Consider the following 16,708-nt stretch of genomic DNA (forward strand, 5'->3'; position numbering starts at 1 on the left):
CTGGCCTCGCGGGAAGAGCCAGAACTGGAGCTGAAATTAATTTTTCCTCCAGTACTGGAAACTGCATTCACACGTACCGGTTCACTGAAATTTCACGACCTTCTGAGTTAGCTTCGTTAATAGTGTCGTAGAAGAAGCAAAGTCCTTCACAAATTTTTCTGTAATGCCTGGCTAATCCCCAAAACTGCGTATCTCGGTCTATGTCGAAGACCTAGGCCAATTCTTTATCGCTTTAATCTTGTGTGTGTCAATTATTTCCATTTATACTTACCTTACCTCACTTTCATCCGCTCCCCCTCTTTTAGGGTTGTGCTTATACCGTATCCATGTTTTCCCTTTATAATTTATAACTTGATTATCTTCGTACGAGATCTTAACAAAATCACGAAGTGACGAAACTCTCAATCATACAGTACAAAATCTTATCTGATAGCTGGCACTCACATAATGTAATTAATGTAGCAATTTATCCTTTAATGATTATATCCTTCCTTCACACCCGTTCCTTATCCGTCGTTCTGTTTTTCTCGATAGTCGAATTACTTAATATTCGCATGATTCATCATTCCATGCCATAGGTATTCCTTTGCCCTGCACTATTACACTTAAGTTCGTTTTTTGCAAATAATTTCATATTTTACCATAACATGAATAAAATGTTCACAACACATAAAACAAGAGCAAACTTACCTTTCTCCTTCAATTCCACAAATGGGTTAGGGTTTGCAATCTCTTGAATGAAGGACTTGATCGCTCCAACGACACCTCCACGCTACTTAGGGACCTCAAAATAGTGGGTTTGTACCCAAGAATTAATTTTGGAGAGGCAAAACTTGGACTTGAATTTCCATGGTCCAAGCCGTGAGGTTGGAGGGAGTATTGCTCTCCAAGGTCTTGATTTTTCTCTCTCTAGTGTTGAAGTGGAAATGAGAAAAGATGACTTAAGGGTCATCTTTTAAGCCCCCAAAATATCTCTATTACCTTTGGCCCACACAATGTGTTGGACCAATTAAAATTGGCCACACAATGTGTGGGACCTTTTTGTGGACCACACGGCTACAAGGCCATTTTTGGGCAAGATTTTTAATTCCAATTTTATGTTGTGGTCCCAATTTTTCCTAAGTGTTCAATGCCCACAATTTTATATACAACTTATGCCTCCGAATAAAATCAAATGGTCAAAAATCCTGATTTCAAATCCCGGAATAGTCTAGGCCTTAAATTATCATAGTTAATCCGGATTGTCCCAATGTATAAAAATACAGGACGTAACACATTGCATCTATTACTACTTTATAGAAGAGCAGGTTTCGTCGGCCGTCTCTCTTCTATAAAGTAGCTTCTTTTTTTATATATCACCTCTAACACTTAGCATAAAGGCAATATAAAGTGGGACCCACATATTTGACCTTTTTAAGTTTTCAACCCATATCTCTCATGATGCACATACACTGTTTGAGATTTGTGAATGTGATGTTAAATTGTCGTTTTTAACCAAAATCTGCATTCCAATAAATTCCATTTCATCTTTTAATATAAACAAACTAAATTTATTTTCTCCTTCAGATTTTGTTATAAAAAAATGTCAGGTTCAAAAATATTTATTCTCTATTTTAATCAAATGCGTGAATAGAGATATTCAAAGAAATATTTATCTTCTTTATTAAATTTCATAAAATAAATACATAATAGCTTCTTATTTATAATTGTAATTTATTTTTAATAATTACATGTTAATATACTTGGTACAAATATACCTCATAGGGTGAAGGTGTACAATTTTCGTAGCATAGGAGGTATAAGTGTTTGATTTTAAAATATAAGGGGTGTATCCGAAACTGAGTTATAATAAGTTCATGAAAAATTAAAGCTAAACATAGAGAAAACAAAAAGAAAAAAGGGGGATTTAGATTGAACCCGTAAAACACTAAGACGTGCGTACACATATTCTTTAAAAAGGATTAAGATACAGTAGTTGTTTTGCACTTTTTTTGTAAAACAAATTCCTTCGTATTACATCCAAAGAGGGAGAAATTAGGAAAAAGGAATTATATACAATTAATGGGATTTGAACTCTTCATTTCAATCGTGGAAGGCAAGGAGCTCGCCAAAGCTAGCGCTCAACCCCTTAGTCTGTACGTAAAAATATAGGATTATAACAAATGCTATTTGAATTATAATTGTGTTTATGTAATAAAACTTGCATAATTTTGTTATCAGACCGACTCATTTTTCGCGGAGAAAATAAATATGTGTCGGAGAATTAAAATAGAAGTGCACACGTGTATGCATGAGAAGAGAATAAATATTCAGTACTATGACATATATCCACGTGAGATTTATTAATTCTCAAAGAATGTGAAAAGTAAAAAATGAACAAATTAAAGTGCACAGATGAAATAAATTTGTGTAAATTAAGAAGGGTGGGCCCCATACTAAACACCAAGCAATATATAAAGAAACAATGGAATCCACCAACTCCAAATTCACAAAAAAAAAAGTGGACCCCATATTAACAAAATTAAGCAATATCAAAAAAAAAAAGTGAACCCCATATTAAAAAAATAAAAAATGTCAAAAAAAAAGTGCATCCCATATTAAAAAATCAAACAATATTCATGTAATTTCCAAAGTATCCATTAAGTCAATAATGATGGAGTCATTGTCACATGCGTATCAACCCATTAGTAGAAGCAAATGAAATTATTGTACAGTAAAAAATATGGACCCCACATTATTGCTTTTTTTCAAAAGGTTAAGTAGTCAAACCATACAATTTTTTTATTTTTATATTAGCTGAGATCTAATCTAAATATTAAACTTTTGTATTTGGTATTCCGCCATGTCATTTATTTGTTATATTTACTAAATTAAATATACTTAAAATACTTATATTTAAAATAAGATAGAATTTAATTACTTTTTTATTTTTATTCTTACTCTAATAAATGTCAAAAGAGATTAATGTCGTAAAAGAAAAATAATATCAAATGGAGATTAAATAATGAATAAGGTAAATTAGTCAAATTATAATTCTAATTGACGTTTCCTTAAAAAAACCATGCAAAAGACAACATGACAAGTAAAATGAGCTAAACCGAGAATATTTACCAAAAATAAAAAAAATAAAAAAAGCAGTTCTTCGTTTAAATAGAAAATCAAATTTCTACTTTGTTTAGTTGTAAACATGTAAAATTAAAATAACAATTTGAATTAGAATTATCCAAATCAAAATTTGATAAAAAATAATTATTATTTTACACCTTTAAATTAATCGAATTAAAATTGAAAATATGAACTGATGTTTAAATATTGCTATTGTTTTATCTCAAAGAGAAGAAATAGTTTCCTTTTAAACAAGTCTTCTCTTTTAAAAAGTATTAATAAATTTTGTAGACTTTGTATTCGTAGCAAACACTAATATAATAAAGTTTTAGATACGGAGTACAAACTACAATGTTATATTAATCGTGTTTTGAACATATATATATATATATGCATAAAAACAGTGCAAACTAATAATGTAAAAAAAAAGGGCACCCCATGTTAAAAAATCAAACAATATTCATATAATTTCCAAAGTATCCCATTAAGTCAATAATGATAGATTCATTGTCACATGCGTATCAACTCATTAGTGGAAGCAAATGAAATTATTGTACAGCAAAAAACCTGGACCCCAAATTATTGCTTTTCTTCAAAAGGCTAAGTAATCAAATCATACAATTTTTTTATTTTTTATATTAGCCTGAGATCTAATCTAGATATTGAACTATTGTATTTGCTATTCCACCATATCATTTATTTGTTATGTTTACTAAAATAAATATACTTAAAATTTATATTTTAAAATAAGATAAAATTTAATTACTTTTTCATTTTATTCTTATTCTAATAAATATGAATAGAGATTAATGTCGTAAAACAAAAATCAAATGGAGATCAAATAATGAATAAGGTAAATTAGTCAAATTCTAATTCTAATTGACGTTTCATTAAAAAATCATGCAAAAGACAACATGACAAGTAAAATAAGCTAAACCGAGAATATTTACCAAAAATTAAAAAATAGTATTTCTTCGTTTAAATAGAAAATCAATTTCTATTTTGTTTCGTTTTAAACATGTAAAATTAATTTAATAATTTGAATTAGAATTATCCAAATCAAAATTTGATAAAAAATAATAAGTATTTTAGCCCTTTAAATTAATCGAAATAAAATTGAAAGTATCAACTGATGCTTAAATATTGCTTTTGTTTTATCTCAAAGAGAGGAAAAATAGTTTCCTTTTAAACAAGTCTTCTCTTTTAAAAAGTATTAATAAATTTTTGCCGACTTTGTATTAATAGCAAACACTAATATAATAAAGTTTTAGATACGGAGCACAAATTACAATACTATATTAATCGTGTTTTGAACATAGTATATATATATATATATATATATATATATATATATATATATATATATCTATATGCATAAAAACAGTACAAACCTATGTATGTTTATTAGCAATATAAATTATACATATATTATCACTATCCAAGCACACAACTACATATACATAGATACACAATAATCTAAAATGTTGGGTCCGTGCGCAGTACAGGCATAAGCCGTCTGGTTGATATTATAACTATGAATGCACACGTTTTGTCGACCTCTGCGCACGGGCATAGGCCGTCTGGTTGATATTATAACTATGAATGCACACGTTTTGTCGACCTCACATTGCAAATCAAGAATTTTGATTGGCTCATGGTACAAGCCCCCTACAAGTGGGTGCTACTCCTTTTCCTTGGCTAATCCCATATTTAAGAATTTTTTACCAAAGTAAGCTATTATTTGAGCCAATTCTCCAAAATAATACGTTTTTTTGAAAGTTAACCGAACTAGCATAAACGTATTCCTGAGTAACGAATTAGGTATTATTTTATTCAAAAATTCCAACGGACAAAAAAGTCACCGGTTAACAGCGTTAAAATATAATTCGTTACTGCCAATAACGTATTATGGCTAATACGTTACTGACAGTAACGAATTTAGAAATTCTAGGTACAAACAATCTTTCTATGAAATCTGACATTGATTGATCCTAAAGTCGTAACCCGCAATTACGACTTCAGCATAAAACGTAACTGACAGTAACGTTTCTTCTGAAACTAGGCACGCGCAATCTCTTGCAGAGAATCCTCACTACAAGAAAGTAAAGATACGACGACATTTATTTAGTGACATTTGAAATAAATGTTGGGGAAAAAGGAATTTCTCGACATTTATGAAAAAATGTCATAAAAATAATGACATGTGATGTAAAATGTCGTAAATATAGTGACATTTGACGAAAAATGTCACTAAAATAATGACATTTGGCATAAAATATAGCTAAACAACGATTTTTGGCATAAAATGTCGTTAAAATAACGACATTTGATACAAATGTCGAAAATATTATGACATTTATTTCAAATGTCATATTATTAGTCGCTAATTACTGACTTTTACACCTAATGTTGGAAATCTAAATCTTTTTAAATTATGTCATCACTCTTTATATTTAATTCTAGGGAAAGAATTAGTGGATGCATAAAGTAGTAATTATATATATATATAACGAATGAGTTTGGAACTAAAAATATGGCTAAATTACAACAACAACAACAACACATCCAGTGTAGTCCCACACGTGACTAAATTAATTGTGTAAATTAGTTAAAATTAAATTATACAATTATAACAATAGAGCTATTGAATATTTCTACCAATTAAAGAAAACTATCGCACATATGACTTTTTAAAAAGTATTTAACTAGTAGTATTAGAATAGGTGTCATTGCGGATAATATTTAAAGAATATTAATTATTTTCAGAATATGACTTGGCTTTTTTATCCATTATTGATCTTTTCATTATTGTTATGGCCAGATTCTATTATGAATTTTTACAACATTCTTCATAGGGCACTCTTATTTTTTTCTTGTTCGAACTCTTGTAATGGAGGAAAGAACCGAGAAAAAGGCATCGACGACAATCGATTTTACTACGGGACAATTCGTGTCATATTTATTTTATTTATATGCATTTGAACTTTATTTAAGCTCTTATTAAAGTAATTGATTTTGCAAGGAATACTATTTGCTACTACTAATAAAAAAAAGCTTATGAAATTATAGTAGTTATAGAAATAGGAGCAGTATTTTTTTTTTTATTTTGGTTCTATGTACTTTAATACTCTTTTTCATTTGGACCCAGACTTTCCCCCTAAAAAATTAAAAAATCCCCAAAGACTAAATCTTCCCCCCAATAATTTTAAACTTAATCAAATACTACTCCCACGAATAAAAGCTGGAACCCTAACCTTTTCCCTTCCCCCAATTCCCTTTACGTCATAGGCTGCACCGGCGGCCTAATTTCTCCATTTCTCTTCTCTCTCTCTCTGCTTGAATTTTATTTGTCATTTACTTTTCTTGATTTATTTTTTCTTTTGTAGGTTTTACGAAGTGGAGTCCCGAAAGAGATTAATTGTATAATATGATTGTTGCATTGGATCATATTTTTGTGGATGTGAAGGTAATCCTCTGTGGTGTGGGCTTTAGGATTGACACTGAATTTTGAGATCTGTATTTTACTTTTTTAACTGTACCGTGAATGTAGCAATACTCTTATTTCACGATCTTTTGTCTTCTATAAAAGTTGCCTGCTATTTTGTTTAAACCATATTTTTCTAACTTCTAATATTTGCCCTTATCTTTGGTTTGCTGTCAGAGATCTCTTTCTCATCTTCATCAGAAGTCGATATGCAAAAATTAGAGTCAAGAAGAGAAGTCTTTTGAAGAGGATGCATGTTGTCATAGAGATTCAAGATGCTGCTTTGTATGAAGGCTCAACAAGTGACAATCAATGAATTGGTGTTTTTGTGGTCACTAGTCAATATTAGATTTTATTTATAGCATTCTCAGCTTAGGAGAAAATTTTGTATTCTTCGGGAACCATATATTTAATGGTGTGCACGAGATTTTTCAAAAGTTTGTCGAAGTGACTCTTTTGTTTAATTCAAAGTTCTATTGTAGTGTATAACTTGTGTACTGGAATTATATGATTCATCGTGGCATTAAATTAGATTTTTTCAGTATATAAAAAAGAAAAATGATGCTATTGACTAGAGATGATTTTCCGACATTTCTATGTATGCGTAGTAAGGATGGTATGATTTGATGACATTTCGTTATATGTTGCAATTAAATTAATTTCAAAATCGGTGACATTTAATAAAAGTTGCAAATAAATGTCGCTAATTATTTTGCCGACATTAATCTAAATGTTGGAAATTTTGTTGTGACGTTTTTAAAAAGTTGTAAATAAATGTCGTAAATTATGGACCGACATTAATATAAATGTCGGAAAATTCCCGACCCTCAAATTTACGACATTTGTACTAAATGTAAAATAAATGTCGCTAAGTGATTTTGCGACACTTATGGCACTTAATATGACATTTATAAAATGTCGTCGTAAGCCTAATTTCTTGTAGTGCCTGTAAATTGGGAATCCTTCTGACTGATTTGACTATAAAACGTTATCTGCAGTTACGTTTTATTTGTAAAACGTGACACACAATAAGATTGTGCACTTACAATTCTTCTGACTGATTTGACTATAAAACGTTATCTGCAGTTACGTTTTATTTGTAAAACGTGACACACAATAAAATTGTACACTTACCTTTAATAGTTGTTATCTGTTATGTCAATGTCATTTCCATGCTGACAACATTTTCTTACACAATTTAGTGTGCAAGTTATGTGATTATTTTATTCACATAGAAAGAAAAAAAATTTGGATATTGTTACCCACGTGATTAGATGGCAGAGTCAGAGCCAAGAGTTCAACTTTATGTTTTTAGATTTTAGAACGACGATTTCAGATTTAATACTTATGTTCTAAACTTATTATTTATACATATTTAATAAATTTCTTAACACAAATATATTATTTGAGCAAAAATTATTGAGTTTGGCGAAACCCGTGTCCAGGCTTCTAGTTTCGCTCTTCCAACAAAAAAAAAAGTTACAAAACTACCTTTAGCGCAGTAAAATACTGCGTTATAGAAACAGTACCAAAAAGCAAAAAAAAATTGGCCAAACTTTATTTTTTGCAACACTTAGTGTTTTTTTCCATACTTTGACCAACGATTAGTCGTGTGTCATGACTCCGAAACGTCAATATTTTATATAGAACCTGATATTTTTTTCTGCGTACAATAATGTAGGCCCAATACATCAAGGATACGTAGACGTTCAGATCGTCATTTTAGGGGCTGAAAAGGTGCCCGAAGTAAGTTTTGTTTGAAAAAACTTAGTGTTTTTTTCATACTTTGACCAACGATTAGCCGTGGGTCAAGACTCCGAAACGTCAATATTTTATGTAGAACCTGATATTTTTTCTGCGTACAATAATGTAGGCCCAATACATCAAGGATACGTAGACGTTCGGATCGTCATTTTAGGGGTTGAAAAGGTGCCCGAAGTAAGTTTTGTTTGAAAAAACTTAGTGTTTTTTCCATACTTTGACCAACGATTAGTCGTGGATCAAGACTCCGAAACGTCAATATTTTATATAGAACTTGATATTTTTTTCTGCGTACAATAATGTAGGCCCAATACATCAAGGATACGTAGACGTTCGGATCGTCATTTTAGGGGTTGAAAAGGTGCCCGAAGTAAGTTTTGTTTGAAAAAACTTAGTGTATTTAAGTATCACTATCTTTGTAAGGCCTCACAGGCTAAGCAACATGAGATAGCGGGATTCCTACCACTACTACAGGTATACCTAAAAATATCAATAAAAGTATTAACTGTATTTATAAAAAAAAAACTTGTTCAATTCCGAGATGAGGCTGACTGGCCATAGCAAATCCATAATTTTGAGCCAACAAATTCATGTGATAACCATGCTGACCACTCATTTGAAATATATTATTTTGATTTGCTGGTTTGGTCTTTACATAAATCTCCAAAATATTTATATCGATCTTATCCGCAAATTTTTGTCGTATGGAGAAACATTGTAGCAAGGACTGGTCATTCTCAATTTTAAACTCAATGAACCTTGTATTGTTACCTTGAAATGAGCATGGATATTTTCCAGAAATATCAATTTGAATATTTTCACTATTTGTCCCCATCTTCTCATGCAATAGTTCAACCAATTCAGCATAGTTCGTTGAAATAAACATGCTAACAATCATTTTGGCACCTTCAGTGTACCTGAATCCGTTCATTTCAGTAATTATTTCGCCACCCCAATACAAAGCAACCATCACATTATGTTCAAAATTGGCCATCTTTACTCCTACACACGAAAATAAGACACTTATTATTATTAATATAACAGAAAAATAAATTAAAACTATAGTATTATTTTAACATATTACGAAATATTTGACTTAATTAACTTATACCTGTTGAATTTTTTAATGTTGTTCCGACAATAGGCCACACAAGTAGAAGCTTTGATGAAAATTGTTCGAATGTGTTTGAACATTCGTTTCATACACTATATTTTATAATTATATGTGGTTTGTTCAAAAAGTATGAGGAAGAGGGACTTTAGCAGTGTGTCGTTATTGTGTGTCACGTTTTACAATTAAAACGTAACTATTAATCACGTTTTATAGTCAAATCAATCAGAAAGATTCCCAATTTGCAGGATTCTCGGCAAGATTTGCGCATGCCTAGTTTGAGTAGAAACGTAACTGTCAGTTACGTTTTATGCTAAAATCGTAACTCCTAGTTACGGCTTTAACATCAGTCAATGTCAGATTACATAAAAGGATTGTTCGTATTTGGATTCTCTAAAGTCGTTACTGACAGTAACGTATTGAGAATAACACGTTACTAACAGTCACGAATTAGCTTTTAACACCGTTAACCCGACCTAATTTTTTCCGTTAGAATTTTTGAATAAAATAATGCCTAATACGTTACTCAGGAATACGTTTATGCTAGTTCCGTAAAAAAAATAAAAAACGTATTACTTTGGTAAATTGATTTAAAAAATAGCTTATTTTGGTCAAAGGCTCCATATTTAATGCTCAATTCCTTTTCTTGAGTGTTGACGTGGGCCCTATAAATTTTTGTGAATCTTTTTGAAGCCCTTACTCCTTTCTATTTATATTATTATACTCACTCCATTCACTTTTATTTGTCCATTATTTTAAAAATTAATTTTCATTTTTATTTGTCCATTTTATCATATCAAGAGAAAAATAATTTGTTTTTTTTTTGTTTTACTCTTAGCATTAATTACTTATTCCAAATAATTTTCCAAATCCAATAGAATTATAAACTAATTAATATGAGTATCATGATAAATTTTGCACTCCATTTATTATTTCTTAAGGAGTGTGCAAAGGGGTATTTTTAGCTTTTATATTTAGTTCAATAAAAATAGTTTTTACAATTAAGTAAATATTAATAGCTTTATTTTCTTCTTTCAAATTTACCCTTATTTAGATAAATGAATTTTTATATAAATAATAAATTATATTAAATTAGTACTATTTAATTAAGAATAATTTAGTGAAATCTTTTCCTACTCTCCAGGGGTAAGTAATATTTTAAAGGGTGTGTCTGAGCTAAAAAAACCGTACAATATAAACCTGAGGGAGTATTAGATTACTCTTTACATTTTTGTCATTATACATTTTGGTAAAATTTAAGTTACTATGACACATTTTCGTTTCTAACTGGAGCATTAATAAGATTTTACTAATTACTCTCTTTTTATTTCAATTTACGTGAAACTTTTCATTTTTCGAGACTTAATTTGATTAAACCTTGAAGTTAGATTAATTTAGATCAACATAATATATTTAATTAAAATTAAGTTATTTAAAAACTATACAATAAGTACAATAAATTATAATTTTAACCGAGGATTATATTTTTGAGCATAAACTATAGGAGAAGAACCAAATTGATTTGTGGGGTTCTTAATGAATTTAATTTTTTTTCTTAGTTTCGTCTAAAACTAAGCTTAAATCACCATATTTAACTAACATAAACTCTTACAGTATGAAATATCATGAGTGAAATTAAAACTTAATAAATACCACGAAATTTGTCTCTATCTATAAGTGAAGAACTTATATACTCACAAATTCATAAAAATGTCATTATTTTTCTGTTTTATGATTTTCACCGAGTTGTAATTATTTATACTCCTATAATTTAGATCATGTTACGTTACAAAATGTTCAATCACTTGTATCTATGTGGTATTTGATAATTCTCCCGCCAAACTTCTTTCCTCATAATAATTTTGTGTTTAAAAATTATCTAATTAGGGGATTAAGTAACTTAAATAACTATTAAGACTTACCAACAATACATATTTAACATGTCACAGAATTATATTATTACGCAGAAAAAATATGATACAAATTATACTTTCTAAATTAAGATTATTATTACTTATATATCTCGAGTTAAGCCCTGGCCTCATGCAACTAGTGTATACTATAGTTAAGTATTTCTTCTCTTTTTTTTTCGTTGAAGGCCATCTTAAAGTTTCTTTCTCCGTTGAAAGCCATCAGCCACCTAACAAGCTTCTCGTTTTTTTTAACGCATTTTTGTTTTCAACTTAAGCGCCTCTTACTTCAAAGTAAATGGTTGCTAAAAGAAGTAATTGCTATGGTCAAGAATCAACGAAAATGTTAGCCCCACTTTGGTCTAGTGGTAAGAGCGACGACTTTGGTCTAGTGGTAAGAGCATAATAAGTGACATGTGAGGTAAGGATGTAGACAAAAAAATTAATATTTAAGCAAGAGTAAAGGAACACGCTCATTATCCATCGAGTTTTGACGCATGCATCACTAGACCTCGAGGACTCAGAGAGAATGTCTTAATGATACTTTGTATCTCGTGTGCTTATCAAGAAATGATTAATCTATAGAACATTAAAACCTCAAATACAGCACCGTGTTAATCCACATTGCAGAAAACAATACTTACTATTAGTAGTTACAATATATCCTCTCTTACCTCCATACATTTTCAAAGGTCTGGATTTGCTATCCTATCCTCTTACATACATACACACTGACACATAATTCAAGTAAGTTAAAAGCAGTGGCTAATTGTTCAATTTATAAACACTTCAAGAACTACTTTTTATGGATGTTAATCAAAATTTCCAAGTAGTTACGTTGAAGAAATACAAAAAGGTTGAATATATAACCCTGCTTCTTCCATGTCACAAGCTCAATCAGGGGACAAGGAGGATCGACAGAAGTACGAAATTCCGATCTTTCTACTTCCATGTGTAGCTATGAGAATTTACCAAACCGTGAACTTGACAACTTGAAACAAGATCATGAAGTAGTTATAGTCATGGTTCATTTCCATCTCAAGGCCATCTTAACCAACTTCTCTAACTTTCATGTTTAATCTCCTCCTATGGTCTTCCTGTCTACTATGTTGGCTCAGCCACGCATAATCGTCAAGCCCGAATTCGAGCCAACGCCTTAAATCCTTTGGACATAGCCAAAATCCACTTTCATGACCTCCCAACTCCTGAATTTGCCTCACCTCCGCCTGACATTAATTCCTTAAGCAAATTCCCGTCACATCTTGAGCCATCATGGTATGCTTCTATGCTTCTTCGTGAGCCCATTGCTTCTTTCTTACGCGGTATCTCCTCAAAATCAAGACGAGTTCTCGTTGTGCATGATTCTTTAATGTCCTACAATGTTCAAGATGTTTCCTCCTTGCCCAATGCGGAATCCTATATATTTAATTGCATTTCAGTGTTCGCTTTGTACTGTTTCATATGCTTATTTTATGGGATGTCTGACCAACTTGGAGAAGAATTGCTTAAAAAGCTACCCTCCCCTGAAGGAGTTATGCCAGATGAAGTCAGGGACTTTACAACTTCTCAGAATCCATATATGCATATTAGATCAGGTGATATCCATAATACAAGCAAAGTAATTGAAGGCAAGTTTCTTGATGTGCTGGCACAAGCAGAAATTAATCAGAACAAGAAAAAATGGGCATTTGGACCAATTCTGCCTACTAAACTCGATCATATCTCAAATAGGAGCAATATATGCTTGGAGTGGCTGAACAAACAACCTCTGAGATCAGTTATTTATATATCTTTTGGAACAACAACTTCATTCTCTGATAGAGAAATCAAGGAGCTCGCGGTGGGATTAGAACAAAGCAAACAGAAGTTCATATGGGTGTTGAGAGATGCCGATAGAGGAGATATCTTTACTGGAAAAGCTAGAAGAGTTGAGCTGCCAGAAGGGTTTGAGGAAAGGGTAAAAAAGTAGGCTTAGTGGTAAGAGAATGGGCACCACAACCAGAAATCTTGGCTCATTCGTCCACAGGCGGGTTCATGAGTCATTGCGGATGGAATTCTTGCATAGAGAGCATTACTATGGGAGTGCCGATAGCTGCTTGGCCTATGCACTCTGACCAACCAAATAATGGTTTCTTGGTGACTGAAATATTGAAAATAGGCCTGCTTGTTAGAGAGTGGGAGAAACGCGAGGAGATAGTAAGTGCATCCACCATTGAGAATGTCGTGAGCAAATTGATGGCATCAGAAGAAGGTGACGGGATTAGGAAAAGAGCAGAAGAATTGGGAGAAGCCGTAAGGCGGTCCACAGAGAAAGGGAATGCTTCTCGATTAGAGTTGGATTCTTTTATCGCGTATATCACAACTCACAAGATAGAATTGCTTTTCACCAGAATTTTATAGTTTTTTGGTTACTTTTCATATTCATTTAAGTTAACCTGTCACTTATCTACTTCTTGGCTCAGACTAGTTTATACAAACTTATACTTCTTTGATCTTGGAATGTTCCGTATCTGACTTTTTCTGGCTATCAGTGAGATGATTGCTTTGTGTTCCTCTCTTAACAGATAACTAATTTGGTTCTAACTATGCAGAATACAGGGTTCATGGGGAGAATGATCTTTGAATACATTTCTCAGTTGTTTGCATATGCTAAATGTGTTGTCTCCATATGTCCTATATTAGACTGTTTTATGACAAAAGGCTTTGTCCATAGATTCCTATGTCCGTCGAAAGGTTTATTATAAAACAGTTGACACTTGTTCTCTAGAACTTCTTAGGAATGAACATGTTTAAAAAAAAAAAAAAAATCTTACCTATGTGCTTTGAACTTGTGATATTTACAAAATCTCTTTTTACATATATACTTCTGATCAAAATTATCTGATACAAAAATATATTCTTGGGAAATGTTTTATTATGTTACTAATTGTTCTTGAGAATAACTTTCACAAAGTATTCTTCAGGAATCTCAGATATTGCAGAATTGCACACTTTCTTTGACTACGAGTTTGTCTACAAAATTATAATGAACATACATATATAATGAAATAGAAATTTTGGGCATGAACTTGTCTGAACCAAAAACAGAAATTCTGAACAACTAAAGAACATGAAAGGGAAAAAAAAGGCCTTAAGAAACAAGCAAGAGCCAGTGCAACGTTATTGTGAAAAAAACGAGTCTATCTTGTGATATGGGCAATGAAAGAATCTAACTCCAGTTGAGAAGCACCCCCTTTCTCTGTGGACTCCCTTACTGCTTTACCCAATTCTTCTGATCTTTTCCTAGTCTCATCGCCTTCTTCTGATGCCATTAACTTCCTCACAACATTCTCAATGGTAGATGCACTTACCAGCTCCTCGCGTTTCTCCCACTCCCTCACAATCAGGCCTATTTTCAAGATTTCCTTCACAAAGAAAGCATTAATTGGTTGTTCAGAGTGCATAGACCAAGCAGCCATAGGCACTCCCATAGTGATACTTTCTATGCAAGAATTCCATCCACAATGACTCATAAACCCACCCGTGGACGAATGAGCCAAGATTTCTAGTTGTGGCGCCCATTCTCTTACCACTAACCCGACCCCCTTTACTCTTTCTTCAAACCCTTCTGGCAACTCAAATCTTCTAGCTTCCCCAGTAAAGATATCTCCTCTATCGGCATCTCTCAACACCCATACGAACTTTTGTTTGCTTCGCTCTAGTCCCATCGCTAGCTCCTTGATCTCTTCATCAGAAAATGTAGTCGACGAGCCAAAAGATACATAAAGAACAGATCTCGGAGGTTGGTTGTCAAGCCAATCCAAACATTTGTTTCTCTTATCTGATACATGATCTAGTTTAGTAGGTAGAATTGGTCCGATTGCCCATTGCTTCTTGTTTTGTGTACTTGCAAATTGTGCCATCAAATCAAGAGAAGTGCCTTCAAGTACTTTATTTGAATTGTACAAATCACCAGCTCTGATATCCTTATACTGAAGTTGAAAAGTTACTAACTTGTTGATCTCTTCTGGTGCATCAGCTTCAAGTGAAGGTAATTTTTTAAGTAAATCTTCATCAAGTGGAATAGGCATTCCCTTAGGTATGCATATGAAACAACAATACATAAAGAAAACAGAAACACAGTTAAATATATAGGATTCAGCATTATGCAAGGAACTAACATCCTGAACATTATAGGACATTAAAACATCATGAATGACAACAACTCGTCTTGATTTAGACGAAATGTCTTTAAGGAACAAAGCAACGGGCTCGCGAAGAAGCATGGAAGCATTATAAGATGGCAGGAGTTGAGCTGGGAATTTACTCGAGGCGTTGGGGTCAGGTGCAGGGGAGGCAAAATCAGGTGTTGGTAGATCATGGAAGTGGATTTTGGCTATGTCTGCTGGATTTAAGGCGTTTGCTCGAACCCGAGCTTGAAGATTATGAGTAGCTGAGGCAACATAGTAGACAGGAAGATTATATGATGAGGAGAATATGCAGGCAAGTTGAAGAAGTTGATTGAGATGGCTTTGAGCTGGAAATGGAACCATGACTATAGCTACTTCATTTTCTTGTTGTTTGGTCAAGTTCTGAAGATTCTCATTGCTGTTATCCATGGAGAAAAAACTGGTTCTGAGAATTATATTCTCTTGAGAATTGAACTAAAGTAAATTGATGAAGACTTTGCTGGTTGCCTTACATAAAATTTGTATTGGAAGGGGTTATATATACATGCAAATATAAAGAGCTTAGTCTGTCAGACTTCTCTTGTTGTCAAGATGCACATGTACTTGTCGAATTTCATTACGTCATATACTATTATTAAAATTTATTCAATTGGATGAGAAATGGCATTGACTTATTTGACTGCCGTGCACTCCAAGTTCATTAATGCATTGCATCTATTACTAATTTATAGAAGAGCCGGTTTGGTCGTCCGTCTCTCCTCTATAAAGTAGCTTCTTTTTTTATATATCACCTCTAACACTTAGCATAAAGGCAATATAAAGTGAGACCCACATATTTGACCTTTTTAAGTTTTCAACCCATATCTCTCATGATGCACATACACGGTTTGAGATTTGTGAATGTGATGTTAAATTATCGTTTTTAACCAAAATCTGCACTCCAATAAATTCCATTTCATCTTTTAATATAAACAAACTAAATTATTTTCTCATTCAGATTTTGTTATAAAAAAATGTCAGGTTCAGAAATATTTATTCTCTATTTTAATCAAATGCGTGAATAGAGATATTCAAAGAAATATTTATCTTCTTTATTAAATTTCATAAAATAAATACATAATAGCTTCTTATTTATAATTGTAATTTATTTTTAATAATTACATGTTAA

General features: G+C 31.9%; 1 protein-coding gene, 1 long non-coding RNA gene and 1 pseudogene across 2 annotated transcripts; 2 read left to right on the plus strand and 1 right to left on the minus strand.

Annotated features, from left to right (window-relative positions):
- The first annotated feature begins 5,339 nt into the window (after positions 1 to 5,339).
- LOC132615762 (uncharacterized) lies at positions 5,340 to 7,178 on the plus strand. The gene is made up of 2 exons (XR_009572822.1): positions 5,340 to 6,571; positions 6,767 to 7,178. It is a non-coding gene; the product is annotated as an uncharacterized LOC132615762 (long non-coding RNA).
- A 4,841-nt stretch (positions 7,179 to 12,019) lies between these two features.
- Positions 12,020 to 14,290, plus strand: LOC132615750 (zeatin O-xylosyltransferase-like; annotated as a pseudogene).
- An 88-nt stretch (positions 14,291 to 14,378) lies between these two features.
- On the minus strand, positions 14,379 to 16,074 carry LOC132615754 (zeatin O-glucosyltransferase-like). The gene has a single exon (XM_060330355.1). It carries the CDS (start codon positions 15,967 to 15,969, stop codon positions 14,551 to 14,553), a length of 1,419 nt encoding a protein of 472 aa, XP_060186338.1. The 5' UTR covers positions 15,970 to 16,074; the 3' UTR covers positions 14,379 to 14,550.
- Between the last annotated feature and the right edge of the window lie 634 nt (positions 16,075 to 16,708).

Source organism: Lycium barbarum, chromosome 10, assembly GCF_019175385.1.
Source record: "Lycium barbarum isolate Lr01 chromosome 10, ASM1917538v2, whole genome shotgun sequence".
NCBI lineage: Eukaryota > Viridiplantae > Streptophyta > Magnoliopsida > Solanales > Solanaceae > Lycium > Lycium barbarum.

Excerpts from the sequence above, each read along its gene's own strand:
- LOC132615754 (XM_060330355.1), bottom strand. The coding sequence starts at position 15,969 with ATGGATAACAGCAATGAGAATCTTCAGAACTTGACCAAACAACAAGAA.